This window comes from Ailuropoda melanoleuca, chromosome 5 (assembly GCF_002007445.2).
Source record: "Ailuropoda melanoleuca isolate Jingjing chromosome 5, ASM200744v2, whole genome shotgun sequence".
NCBI lineage: Eukaryota > Metazoa > Chordata > Mammalia > Carnivora > Ursidae > Ailuropoda > Ailuropoda melanoleuca.
Window position 1 is genome coordinate 74,912,016 of NC_048222.1, and position 14,789 is coordinate 74,926,804.

Below are 14,789 nucleotides of genomic sequence, written 5' to 3' on the forward strand. Positions count from 1 at the left end.
TGTGTCAGTCCCAACTCCTTCGGGCAAGTCCCGGTGCTCCACCCCATGTCTCCTAAGGGACCCCTATCACCCAGTACCCAGCCCTGCTCAGCCAGCACACACCCTGCCCCTCCTCTCCAGGACCCCTGGTCCCCATCTACCCGTGACCACACCCACCTCACTTCCGCCCTCCCTTCTCTGGGCTTAAGGGCCTCATCACCTCCTGTAGCAGCTCACTGTAATCGTCCCCGGAGCAGCTGCCAGACCCCTCCTCTTCCACCTCTTCCTCTTCCTCCTCTGCCGCCAGGCGCTTCTCCACCTCATTTCCATTCCCCTCGTCCGAGTCCAGCCGCAGACCGGACCCGAGCTGTGTGGCCATTTCCAACCCATCTCCCATCCCTGAGTGGCTCTCAGGCTGTGGGGACTCAATGCCAAGTGGGCCCAGTAGCTGCTCATTGTCACAGTGTTGGTCTGGGCCCTCTGGGTCCTCAGGTGCCTGAGTCATCAACACAGGGAGATCCTGATCAGAGGTGAGGTCCCCAGCACCAACATTTCCAGGTTCCTCCAGGAGCCCACCAGCTGGAGGGTCTCCCTTGAGCCCTGGGGTAGAGGATGGTACCCCTTCTTCTTGCCTACGCAGTACTCGGGGCACATACAAAGCCTGGTCCGGTTTGCGTCCGCGATGCCACCGGCTGGCTCGCGCCCCTCGAGGACCAGCAGGTGCTCCTTGGTTTGAAGTGGGCCGAGGACCGCGGTACTTGCTAAGTTGGGAGGCAGGAGGGTGGCAGGGGCCAGAGAGTCCATCTGAGCTGGGTAACCTGGAGCAGGAACAGGAGGTGTGATCAGAGCAGTGTTTCAGACACGGTTTACTGGAGCTACCTATCATTCAGGCATGAGGCTCTCGAGTCAGCATTAGGCCAAAACCAAAGCCAAAATGACCCCTGAAAATACCATAGGAAGGCACTGCAGAGGATGCCAGCTTTGAAGAAGCCCAAAGCAACCAGCTCTCCCTCTGGTGTTATAAACTACATCAGAGAAAGTGGAATCTTCGGGTATATGCTAGCTAAAAGTACTTGCATTTAGGAACTTAGTTATTAGAAAAATATACAACTTAGGGGGGTCCAGGTGGCTCAGTTGGTTAAGCGTCCAACTCTTGATTTCTGCTCAGGTCATGATCTCAGGGTCATGATCTCAGGGTTGTGGGATCAAGCCCCACATCAGGCTCTGTGCTGACCACGGAGCCTGCTTAAGATTCTCTCTTTCCCTCTCTCTAATAAAAGAAAAAAGAGAAATACATTAACACTAGGATCATAGTCACTATGATGAGATTCTTCGAGATGCACATGTAACATTGATGCGTGAGGCTCAAGTGTGCTTCTCACATTCCATGGTTGCCCAGAGCAAACACTCACTGCTTAAACTGCTCTATTTTTCTCTCTTTCGGCCCAAGCATATAGTTGAATTTGCCAAACGAATCCCACAAACAACGCACACCTCCTCCACTGCTGAAACAGAAGGCGACAGTGACTTTGAGCAGCTGAGCTGGGGATAGAGGCAGCAGCCTGGAGGCTGCTGGTCCTGGTTCCAGACCAGCTCACCCACCAACCCACAGAAGCTACTGAGGGCCCCCAATGCGTTAAGATACACACCTGATATCCAAGTGACAGATGACTGTCCTTCTCCTCCAGCCCTCCCCAACAGAGAAGCTGCTCAGAAGATCAAAATTCTCTGCTGTCCTGTGGATCAGGTACCGGAGGCGACTGGAGAGTGGGGGGAAAAGAAGTACCCTGGGAAGGGATGGGAATGAGTGCTGAGCAGGGACCTGGGGCCTGACCCCCACCAGGTCCAGGCCCAGTCTACAGGAGGCTTGACACTAGGCTCCCTCTGCCCCCTTGTGTCCCTGGCCGACTGCAAAGGACGCGAGCATAGAGGTTATCACAGGGAGTTAGTGGTACCATTCCATTCCTGTGCTGACACCCTTCGATCTCTGCGTGATGCTCAGAATTAAACAGGAAAGATGCGGCTGGGAGAGGCTAGCGAGCAGGTTATTAAACCCAAAGGCCAAGATCAGAGGCGGGTAGGAACCAGCTCCTTGGGAAGAGGAAAGTGGCTCCGCGCGAACCCGCCCTTCCCGCACAGGCAGCCTGGGCCCCTCCTCCACCCACTCCACTTACTTTGACAGCTGCTTCTGCAGCAGAAAGCGGTCCAGCTCCTCCTGGATGCGGTGCACAAAGTCATTCTCGGCGGAGGAGAGGAAGACGCCGTCCAAGCAAAGAAGGGCCAGGGTGACAGGTGAGAGAGCCTGAGGGGCAGACGGACCCGGCGGGATCAGAGCACAGACCCCGGGCCCACTCACAACCTCGAGTGGCGGTGCCCAAACGGTCTTAGAGGCACCGCGGCCAAGGTCTCTCCTCTAACAAATGAGGAGCCAGGCTCCGAGGCGGCGAAGGGACGTGCCCAGGATACCCGGGCAAGTCGGTAGCGGGGCCAGGAAGGCGTCTCCTGGCCCTGCGGAAGCGTGCACCCTTGCAGGGCGAGCCCCACGCTGCCGGGCCCGCCCCCGCCGGGGGAATAGGCGGGCGCGGCCGGCCCTCCCCAGGCCCTGAGCGGGAGGCCCAGGCGGGGCGGGGTCGGCCCGGGGTGGCGACCCGCCCCCAGGCCCGCACGCCGCACTCACCTCCCGCCCCGCGCGTCGCCGCCGCCGCTCTGAGGGTCCCCGGAAGCCCGCGCGGCCCGGCGCGCCCCAGCACCACCCGGCCTCTGCGGAGCCACAGCGCCACCGCGCGGCCCGGGGGAGGCATCGCAGAAATGGCAGAGGGGCGTGGTCTGGATTTTTTGGGGGGTTTTTTGCTCATGGGAGCACACTGTCTCCTAGGATTAAGTTCAGCAAACACTTTTAAGTGGCTCCTACATGGTAGTTCGTGGGGTACCAGATTTTCCGGCTCGATGCTCCCTTCCCGAGGTAACTAACAGAGGAAAAAGGAGGAAGGAGGTTTCCGGGCACCAAATATTTCACCACCTCTTGCCCATCACTGCCCTTCTTTTGCCCTCATTGATGGAATCTTCAAAGAAGTCCAGATTGACACCAAGGGGTCACTGACAAGGTGTACCTGGGCGAGGGAGACACTAGCATGGTGACTTGCAGGCCATCAAATTATACCCTGCTACATCCACAAGTTAACTCCTGCCCCCACCTTAATTGGGGCTTGAAATTCTCACCATCAGACAGCTCCTGGCTATTACAATCTAGAAGACCAGAATTGAAATCCTCCTGTGTCCTGAAAGGTGCTGAAATGTAAGCCCGTGATCATCCTGAATCCAGAACCTCAGAGCAAAGCAAGCCCCTGGGCTAAGAACACTTAAGACCCAGGTTTTACTACAGAGACGGGACGGTCTGAACGGGTCCTGCAGTGGGTATGATACGGGCAAGGTTATGGGGACAGCTTAGCTCAAAAGGTGGACTGGGAGGAGAGGCCTGGGAACAGAAAAATGGAGAAAAATTGAGATGCATTTTGCTTCCTCACAGTTTTTCCTAGAGTATTTCTTAAGAAGATGGTGGCATTATATCGTATTTACCACAACTATCTTTCTAGATAGTTTGAAGAATAAAAAGGGCCTAGAATAAAGACAAAACCCGGTGCAGGGAGAACTCAAGTCATGAGTCTCTTTTCTGAGCATGGTCGTGAGGAACTTCTGAAGGCCTGACAGGTCCTCTGTCCCCAGCCCGGAGGGGCTTGCAGTCCCTGAGGGGGCTGAGGATGGGAGAGTGGCAGGAAGAACAAGAAGAGACACCCTTTTGGTTTCTGACCCCACCAGCCCCACCCACTCAATGAAATGGGAGCAGGCCTGGAGAGAATGCCGAGTGGCCACACGATGGCACTGTTTCTCTGACCAGGCTTCCCCGACCGGGAGGCGTGAGGCTGGGCGGGACCAGATCTGACCTGGGAGAAATATGCCTGGGGTCTCAGAAAACAAAGGCCCAACTTTCTCAACAAAGTGGCTATCTCTCCCCAAAGCAGAGGGACAAATCAAAAACCCAGGAAACAAGCCATGCCCCCACCTCTTTAGAGCTGGTCCGCAGTACAGATGTTCAACACATTGAGAGACGGTAAAAACAAAGCTCCTAGAGGAAGGCTGCCCCTGAACCGCTTCTACCACGCCCTCGTCAGGTGGCTCAGAGGCTAAACAGAAGAAAAGCGCCAGCATGCAGGCCTCCACCACGGGTGGAACTTATGAAGGGACGCTTCGATAAACGCGGAAGGGAGTCAAAGTGCTTCTACCTACACTATTTTGGGGACAATATCAGGTGAGAATAAAATGGGCCCTATTACTCAGAGGTGAGTAAACAGAACAAAAAGCAGCACAAAGGATAGACAGAATTTCTACAGCCAAAAAAAAAAACAAAAACCAAGAAGAAAAGCATATAGCAGGAAAAAGAGCAGAGCAGAGCACAGACGGTAAGAGTATACTGGAAGATTCTCTTGAGAAAAGAGAATAAAATTCCAGTTAATAACTGCTTCACATTCCCAAGGAAATCAAAGAAAGCCTGATTTCCATGTCGCAGCGGATAAACCAACAGACTGAGACGAAAGAGAACTGTCAGAGCCACGGAAAGATGTAAAAGAGGCAATGACGTTCATCACGGAAGCAGCGAAAGCTGGAGCCAACGAAGCAGTGCCACCGAGTAAATGCTGGTGGAAAAGAAGACAACTATTTACAGAAATCTTGCCGTATAAACTGCACTCATTAAATCCTCACAGCAGCCCTTCCAGATGGAGACTGTTGCCTATTGTACAAGAGTAACTCAGGTTTAGCCAGGGACACCCAACGACCCAGTGCGGAGTGGGAACTCACTCAAATCTAGCTCTGGCCTGACTGCCACACCCACGCTCCCCGAACAGCGCCGGAAAAAGACTCTCCATCTTTAGAAGGTCAGTAGAATTGTCTTGGTGGCCGGGAGCCAGATGCAGAAATCAGGAATGAAATAAATTTGATGAATCCAATCAGTTGGAGAAGCATGCTAGTATGTGCTATAGAATTCTACCCAAAACGGGAGGTTTATTGAAAGATTATGAAAGAACTGAATGCAGGGGACGCGGGGTCCCAAACAGTCCCATCTGAAGCGCTGGACCTAGAGTTCCCTCCTGCCGTGTTCTCTTTGTGTTTAAGGTGAAGTCTGAGAATATCCAGTTTATGACTGTTATCGAAAGTCCTTGTGATGTTTGCACGGTTTGGCATACTGGAGAATCTAACACATTAGGTGATGATTCCAATTTAAAAAGTGAAATGAATCTCAGTTACAATTTTAAATGGGTAGATGTTATGATGTGGAGAACAAAGGCAAAAGGAAGGGAGATACAATTAAATTTCCTTACAACTTACAACCTGTTGACAAATACTTGAGACAGGCAGAGTAAGACATTCTTCCGGGAGCTCACAACTGTCTAAATGTTAATGCTTTGCTAGAGGCTTGACAATAGCTTAGGCCTCCAGGATCCTATAAGTCTTCTTCAGTATATGAAAATCCTTTTGGAAACTTTGGTCTTTACCCTTCACCCCTAACTTAAAAGTATATAGTCAGAGCACCTGGGTGGCTCAGTGGGTTAAGCATCTGCCTTTGACTCAGGTCATGATCCCAGGGTCCTGGGATTGAGCCCTGCATTGGGCTCCCTGCTCAGTAGGGAGCCCGCTTCTCCCTCTCCCTTGGTCTGTGGCTCCCCCTGCTTGTGTGCTCTCTCTCTGTCACATAAATAAAGAAAACATTTTTAAAAATAAGAGTATATAATCAATAGCTCCTCACAATCCCAGTGTAGCTCTTCCTGCCCATGGGTCCTGTCCTGGTACTTTAATAAAAACACTTTTTTGCACCAAAAAGTCTCAAGAATTCTTTCTTGACCATTTGCTGCCAACCCATATCACATCAGTTAAGAGTATTTGACTAAGTTGGCAAACAGTATTATAATATTAAAGAGAGCTGGATTTAGAGTATTTTAAGATCAACCAGAGTTGTTCAAGTACAGCACAGAGAAATGTTTTGCTTTATAGCCCACAAAGTCATCCATTTGATATGCATAAAAAAGTGAGGACTTCTGGAATATAGAGTAGATGTACTTTTTCCTATTCCTCTCACTAAATACAACTAATAACCCTGGACATTATATATAAAACAAACATAAGGAGACTGAAAGGTGGAGAGAAGAAGGCAGACCAGCTAGGGACCTCAGGATTCAAGGAAAAATGAAATGGTAAATTTCCTAGGTTTTCTTTATGCCTCAAATTCCCAGACTTGGAGCTTGAAGCCAGCAATCCAGAAACATCAAAAGACAGAGGCAAACAAAACAAAACAAAAACATAACAAAAACCTTTTTTCTCTCAGGGCAGGCTAGCAAGAAAGAAAACTTTCAGACAATAACTGTTCTACCCCAGCCAAACGCTGTCCTCACTCAAACCAGCAAAACATAATAGGAGCCTAGACTGTCACCTTCATCAGCTTGTGATAGAGTACCACAACCTTCCCGCCAAGACAATGCCAGAGAAGGCCCAGTAGGGAACTGGGACTTTCATGCTCTCCAGGCAGTAATGAGACCTGGGCCCTGCCTACAGTCAGTAGCGACCACAAGAGAACCTAACTTTCACCCCCACCCAGCAGTAAGAAAAGCACCCTCCTCATCACCCTCCCCACTGGAGTGCTGTCATAGGAGGCCTAGTGGACAGTAGGACTTTCATACCACCCAGAAATCAAGAGACCACCTCATCCTCATGGTGTCAGTGGAAGCCATGTGGGGAGAAGCAAGGCACTTCTATCTCTCCCAGCCAGGAAAGTGTCCCGGGAGGTCTGCTGGGAAGTCAGAATCCTCACCCCCACCCAGCATTAATGAGAAACCCCCACCTCAGGTGTCAATGACAGATGAGTGGAGAACCTGGATTTTAGACCCCACCTGGCAGTAACAAGGCAATGCCCCCCATGCCCCTGCCAGAATGGTGTCCAAGAGACAGCTAAAACATAGATATAATTAAGATCCAGAATCTCGTAACACCCAAATGTCCAGAATTCAATCAGAAATAACTTGTGATACCAAATACTAGAAAGACCTCGGACTCCATGAAAAAAAGGCAATTGCGATGCCAGAAATGTTACATTATCTGACAAAGGTTTTAAAGTAGCCAAGATAGAAATGCTTCAACAGGGGCACCTGGGTAGCTCAGTCGGTTAAGCATCTGCCTTCGGCTTAGGTCATGATCCCAGGGTTGTGAGAACCCCACATCGGGCTCCCTGCTCAGTGGGGAGTCTTCTTCTCCCTCTCCCTCTTCTCACTCCCCACTTGTGCTCTCTTTCGCTCTCTCTCAAATAAATAAAATCTTAAAAAAAAAAAAAAAGAAATGCTTCAACAAGCAATTGTGAACACATTTGAACTAAATGAAAAATAAATAGTCTCAGCTAAGGCATAGAACATGTAAAGAAGAACCAAAAGTAAATTTTAGAACTGAAAAATACAATAATAAAAATAAAAAACCCAGTAGCAGAATGGAAGAGGAAAAGGAAAAAACCTATGAACTAGAAGATAAAACAATAGAAATTACCCAGTCTGAACAACAGAGAGTAAAAAGACTGAAAACAAAAATAAACAGAGACCAAAGGATCTCTGAGACTTTAACAAAATGATTTTATATTCATTTTATCAGAGTCCTAGGGAGGAGAAAGAGGGTGATGTGGAAAAAGTGGTCAAAACAATGGCTGAAAACCTCTGAAATTTGGGGGGAAATCCACTTGGAAATTTGCAAAGGGTCAATTTACCAAGAAAACATAGCAATCAAATTCGAAGAAGAAACAAGACAATCTCAGATAAAGGAAGAGTAAGAGAATTTGTTGCCAGGAGACCTAGCCTAAAAGAATAACTAGGGGCGCCTGGGTGGCACAGCAGTTAAGCGTCTGCCTTCGGCTCAGGGTGTGATCCCGGCGTTATGGGATCGAGCCCCACATCAGGCTCTTCCGCTATGAGCCTGCTTCTTCCTCTCCCACGCCCCCTGCTTGTGTTCCCTCTCTCGCTGGCTGTCTCTATCTCTGTCAAATAAATAAATAAAATCTTTTAAAAAAAATAAAAGAATAACTAAAAGAAGTTCTCTAAATAGAAAAGAAACAATAAAATAAAGAATCTTAGAACATTACAATGGAGAAAAGAATACAGTAAGCAAAAACATAAGTAATACAATAGACTTGCTTTCTCTTCCTGAATCTTCTAAATTGTGCTTGATGGCTAAAGCAAAAATTACAACTATCTAATGGTTCTAAATATATGTAGAGGAAATATTTAAGACAATTGATTATAAATGGACGAGGCTAAAAGGACATAAAGGGAGGTAAGGTTTCTATACTTTGTTCAAATTGGTAAACTGAGAACACCAGAAGACTGTGATAAGTTATGTGATACTTAAAGCAACCATTAAAAACAGCTATATAAAGAGACACTTAAAAAATACCATAGGTAAATCAATACGGAATTCAAGTAACCCACAAAAAGGCAGGAAAAAGAAAACAGAAATAAAAACCAAAGAACACAGGATGCCTGGGTGGCTCAGTGGGTTAAGCATCCAACTCTTGATTTTGGCCCAGGTCATGATCTCAGGGTTGTGAGATCGAGCCCCACATTGGGCTCCACACTGGGCTAGGAGCCTGCTTAGATTCTTTCTCTCCATTTCCCTCTGCTCCCCCGCCCCCCGTCTAAACACACACACAGCATAGTAAAATAGCAGACTTAGACCCTAACATATCACTAATTACACTAAATATAAATGTTCTAAATACACCAATTAAAAGACAACCTTGCTGGGGCGCCTGGGTGGCACAGCGGTTAAGCGTCTGCCTTCGGCTCAGGGCGTGATCCCTGCGTTATGGGATCAAGCCCCACATCAGGCTCCTCTGCTATGAGCTTGCTTCTTCCTCTCCCACTCCCCCTGCTTGTGTTCCCTCTCTCGCTGTCTCTATCTCTGTCAAATAAGTGAATAAAATCTTTAAAAAAAAAAGACAATCTTGTCAAAGTCAATTTAAAACCATGATTCAACTATATGCTAGCTGCAAGAAGCTTACTTCAAATAGAAAAAATATAGGCAGGTTGAAAGTAAAAGAATGTAAAAAGATCTATCATGCAAACAGTAATCAAAGGAAAGTAGGTGGCTATATTAATTTCAGATAAGGTAGACTTCAGAGCAAAGAAAATTACTTGAGACAGAGAGGGACATCATATAATAATAAAAGGGTCAATTTACCAAGAAGACATAGCAACCCTAAATGTGTAGGTGCAAAACAAAAGAACTGCAAAATATGTAAAGCAAAAACTCATAGAATGAAAGGAGAAATGACAAAGCCCACAATTACAGCTAGAGATTTTGACATCTCTCTTTCAACAATTGATAGAATAACTAGACAGAAAATCAGCAAAAATATAGAATTAAGTCAACAATACCATTAATCAACAGGATCTAATCGACATGTGTGGCACCTGGCTGACTCAGTTGATAGAGCATGTGACTCTTGATCTCAGGATTGTGAGTTCAAGCCCCACATTGGGTATGGAGCCTACTTAAAAAATAAATGAATGAAATAAAATAAAATAAAATAAAATAAAATAAAATAAAATAAAATAAAATAAAATAAAAAACAGGATCTAATCAACATGTACAGAACACTCTACCCAACAACAGCAGAATACATCTTCATTTTAAGTACCCATGGAACACAGTCCAAGGCAGATAATTTCCTAAACCACAAAACAAACCTCAACAAATTAAAAAAAATTTAAACCATATGTTATCTGTTTTCTGACCACAATGAAATCAAACTAGAAATAAGCAACAGAGGGGCGCCTGGGTGGCACAGCGGTTAAGCGCCTGCCTTCAGCTCAGGGCGTGATCCTGGCGTTATGGGATCGAGCCCCACATCAGGCTCCTCCGCTATGAGCCTGCTTCTTCCTCTCCCACTCCCCCTGCTTGTGTTCCCTCTCTCACTGGCTGTCTTCTATCTCTGTCGAATAAATAAATAAAATCTTTAAAAAAAAAAAAAAAGAAAGAAATAAGCAACAGAAAGATAGCAGGAAAATCTCCAACTATTTGAAACTAAAAAACACGCTTCTAAAATAATCCATTGGTCAAAAAGGAAATCCTGGAGAAAATTAAAAAATACATTGAATGGAATGAAAATGAATAGAACATATCAAAATTTGTGGAACACAGGTAAACAGTGCCAAGAAGGAAACTGATAGCACTACATGGATATATTAAGAAAAAAGGAAAACTCTCAAGTCAAAAGATAAAGAAGAGCAAAATAAATTCAAAGAAAGTAGAAAGGTGGGGCACCTGGCTGGCTCAGTCAGTGAAGCATGGGACTCTTGATCCTGGGGTTGTAAGGTTGAGCCCCATTCTGGCTGTAGAGATTAGTTAAATATGAAATCTTAAAAAAAAAAAGTAGAAAGAAAAAATATAAAATGAATAGAAATCAATGCAACTGAAAATAGGAAAACAATAGAGAAAATCAATAACCCAAAGAGCTGGTTCTTCGAAAAGATTAATAAAATGACATGAAAAAAGAGAGAGAAGACACAAATTACCAATATCAGGAACGAAACAGGAAATACCACTACAGACCCTACAGACACCAAAAGTATAATAAATATAATAAACAACTTTACACACATACATTAAACAATTTAGTGAAAAAATCCAATCCTAAAAGGTGACTCAGATTATTCCATTTATATAACCTTTTTGGAAAGACAACATTTTTAAATGCAGAATAGATTAGTGGTTGAAGGGGTTAGAAACAGGAGGTATGGGGGGAGACTGATGGAGGGGAGAGGAAGCGGATATAACTTACAAAAGCTACAGGAAGAATCCTTGTGTTATATAACTTGACTGTGGTGGTGGATACAGGAACCTACATATGTAATAAAGTTATGTAGAATGAAATACACATGCTCACAAACACAAATGAGTATAAGCAAAACTGAGAAAATGTGAATAAGATTGGTGGATTGTACAAAGGTCAGCTTCCTGGTTGTGATATTGTACTATAGTTTGCAAGACGGTACCGCTGGGGGAAACTGGGTAAAGGGTACACAGATCTCTCTGTATTATTTCTTACAACTGCATTTAACTCTACCATTTGCTCAATAAAAATTTTCAATTAATAAAAAAGAAAGATCCAGTATATTAAATTTATAAATGCAAATGAAATGTTTAAGAACTTCACAAATATGAGTAACACCAGGACCAAATGTTTAAGAGAAATAAATTTGTTCAGTCATTTCAAGTTTACCGTAATTGTTCTCATTTTCTGTAAAATATATCAGATATACAAACAAAATGACAATATTCATAAACTGAAATTTGAAACAATGAAAACTAGATATTTAAATGTGTTATTTCCATTAACTAATATAACTTAAAATCTAAATAACTCTAAGAAATATTTTGTGACTAAAAAGCCACTCTCACGAAAAACCACATAAAACTACATGGAATTCAAAGAAAAAGCAAAAAAGATTAAAGCAGCTAGGGAAAATATGAATACAGGGGCCTGCATTGTAGATCTAACATATGGATAATTAGTATACCTGAGGAAGAAAACAAAACTATTGGGACAGAAAAAAAAATTAAAATGCAACATTTTGTTGAAACAAAGGAAAACATGAAGCTATAGATTAAAGTGGCTTACCATGTTCCAGAAATAGATAAATGATAGATAGATAGATAGATGATAGATAGATAGATAGATAGATAGATAGATAGATAGATAGATGATAGATAGATAGATGATAGATAGATAGATAGATAGATAGATAGATAGATAGATAGATAGATATAGACAGACAGACAAATGGCTCATACTGATCATGGCAAAATTCTTTTCTCTGGGCATTAAAAAAAGACAAATACAAGATTTAGGCAGAATACAAAGGGAAAAAAAATCAAGTGGCTGCAGATTTCCTTAGCAATTCATATGCCAGAAGAAAATAGAACAGCATCTGTGGAGGTTTAAAGGAAAAATGTTAAGACCAGAAAAATCTATAAACTATGATGGCAACTGGAAAATGTTTCCAAACCTGCAAAGATTTGTAAGTCTATCTCTCATAGAAGTTCTGCTGAGGGCAATGGAGTGATCCTGGCCTGTCTATGGTGGGGATGCCAGGACATCGGCAGACACTGTTTATAGACAGCCTGTCCATGTCCTGGATAGCTTAAGTCTCAAGACTTTTGGAAAATCCACAAGTAACTGAAACTGTTTTCTCTAATGACCTAGTCAATCTATTCTAGAATAGATTGCCCGACCAATCTCTTTGATAGCTGCCAGCTAAATCACCTTAATCAGAAAAACAAAATTCACTCTTTGTAGACTGGCAGCTTTTCCGCCAGCCTTCTTCCCTTTTCCTTATGTAAGTCCTTTTTTTTGTTTTCTTTCTTTCTTTCTTTCTTTCTTTCTTTCTTTCTTTCTTTCTTTCTTTCTTTCTTTTTTGTCTTTGTTTACTGATAAGAATCTAATGTCTGTCTTTGGTGTACTTGTGAGTTAGTTATACAACTCACTAAACATGTCTAAGCTTTGCTTTGACATTCATTATCTTTCCTGGGAAGTGACTAAAAGACATAATGCAGACAACCAAGGCATGAATGATGACTTACAAACTGGGATGTCATGAGACAAAACATTTCATGATGAACATTTAATCTGCTTAAACATTTAGTTAAGTGAAATAATCACAGCAAGAAAATGGTATACAAATATTATAATTTTTGAAAGAAGAGCTACAGAATGTAAAAAAATAAAATTTTTTTTTTATCACAATAGATTAGGACGGGAAGCCCAAAATGCATTCTAAAGTGCGGAGGAAGGAGGAAGGGCGTACAGCTGTGGCAGCCAATAAGTAATATTTTTTCCAAATAACTGGCAGAGACTGGGGACATTAGTTAATAAAGAAAACTGACGTTATAGCAAAATATGATAAAAAATATGACACAAGGGGGGAAAAGCCTAAAAATGGACAAAAAAGAGGTGATGGAAATAAGACTAAATAAAGCTTTTGACCATAAATGGGATAGATTCCATTATACTATGAACATTAAAATTGATTCAAAGAGCAAAATCTCATTCTATAGTCTTTACCAAACTCACACCTAGGACAACTCTATGCAAATTCATTTAAGGATCTCAATGAAAGAGTCAAAATACCACCTGGAACTTAAGGGGAAACACTAGGAATACCACATTAATTTCAGAGCAAGCCAGGGATATTCACCAATGTCGTTGTTGTTGTTGTTGTTAAGATTTTATTTATTATTTAAGTAATCCCTACACCCAATATGGGGCTTGAACTCACAACACCAAGACCAAGAGTCCCACCCATGCTCTACAGATTGAGCTAGCCAGGAGCCCTTCACCAATGCCTTTTTAAACCATTTCTCTTAGAGGTCCTAGCAAAATCAATTCGGCAAAAGAAAGAAAGAAAACTGGAAAGATTGGAAATTTGATGAGATCAAAGTAACATTGTTTGCAGAATATTTTTTTTCCACAGAAAATTTTAAGATCAACTAAGAAATTCTTAATAAGCAGGAATGGTCTCCAGAAACGAAGCCCATCTGGAGCAGAAGAAGTGGGAATGCTCACAGAAGGGCAAAGAAAGGCAGGGGTGGGGAAGCTGAAGAGAAAGGGTGGGACTAGAAAGGAAAGTGTAGCAGTGAAGGGGACAGAGGAAGAAAGGACGAGAAACCCAACCCTAGACCCTGCTCTACTTGACTGGCCTCCATGTATGCCATCCCCTGTTGTGGAGGGTCCCCACCCCAGCCCCTATCTCGAAGCTGTTTGTTGCCCTTTAGTTCCTAGGAGACCACTTGTTGGGCTTGCTAGCAAGTTCTAGCTCCTTTTTTTTATAATAATTTTTTTATTATATTATGTTAGTCACCATACAGTACATCCCTAGTTTTTGATGTAAAGTTTCATGATTCATTACTGCATATAATACCCAGTGCACCATACAATACGTGCCCTCCTTAATACCCATCACCAGCCTATCCCATTCCCCCACCCCCCTCCCCTCTGAAGCCCTCACTTTGTTTCCCAGAGTCCATAGTCTCTCATGGTTCATTCCCCCTTCTGTTTACCTACCCTTTCTTCTTCCCTTTCTTCTCTTACCGATCTTCCTACTTCTTATGTTCCATAAATGAGTGAAACCATATAATTGTCTTTCTCTGCTTGACTTATTATCTCCTCCAGCCCCGTCCATGTTGCAGCAAATGTTGAGAATTTGTTCTTTTTGATGGCTGAGTAATATTCCACCATATATATATGGACCACATCTTCTTAATCCAGTCATCTGTTGAAGGGCATCTTGGCTCCTTCCACGATTTAGCTATTGTGGACAATGCTGCTATGAACATTGGGGTGCATATGGCCATTCTCTTCATCTGTATCTTTGGGGTAAATACCCAGTAGTGCAATTGCCAGATCATAGGGTAGCTCAATTTTTAACTTTTTAAGGGACCTCCACACTGTTTTCCAAAGTGGCTGTACCAACTTGCATTCCCATCAACAATGTAANACCAACTTGCATTCCCACCAACAATGTAAAGGGATCCCCTTTCTTCACATCCTCTCCAACATTTGTTGTTTCCTGCCTTGTCAATTTTTTGCCATTCTAACTGGCGTAAGGTGGTATCTCAATGTGGTTTTGATATGAATTTCCCTGATGGCTAATGATTTTGAATATTTTTTCATGTGTCTGTTAGCCATTTGTATGTCTTCATTGGAAAAGTGTCTCTTCATATCT

At 43.7% G+C, this 14,789-nt stretch overlaps 1 protein-coding gene across 1 annotated transcript in view; it reads right to left on the bottom strand.

Moving 5' to 3' along the window:
- R3HCC1 (R3H domain and coiled-coil containing 1) overlaps nt 1-14,789 on the bottom strand; it is a 48,431-nt gene that overhangs the window by 5,389 nt on the left and 28,253 nt on the right. Inside the window, exons 3-5 of the mRNA XM_034661720.1 lie at nt 2,154-2,281; nt 1,629-1,739; nt 200-797 (exon numbers count right to left, since the gene is read on the bottom strand). Coding sequence (XP_034517611.1) covers nt 200-797; nt 1,629-1,739; nt 2,154-2,281 — 837 coding nt within the window. The remainder of the gene's footprint in view (nt 1-199; nt 798-1,628; nt 1,740-2,153; nt 2,282-14,789) is intronic.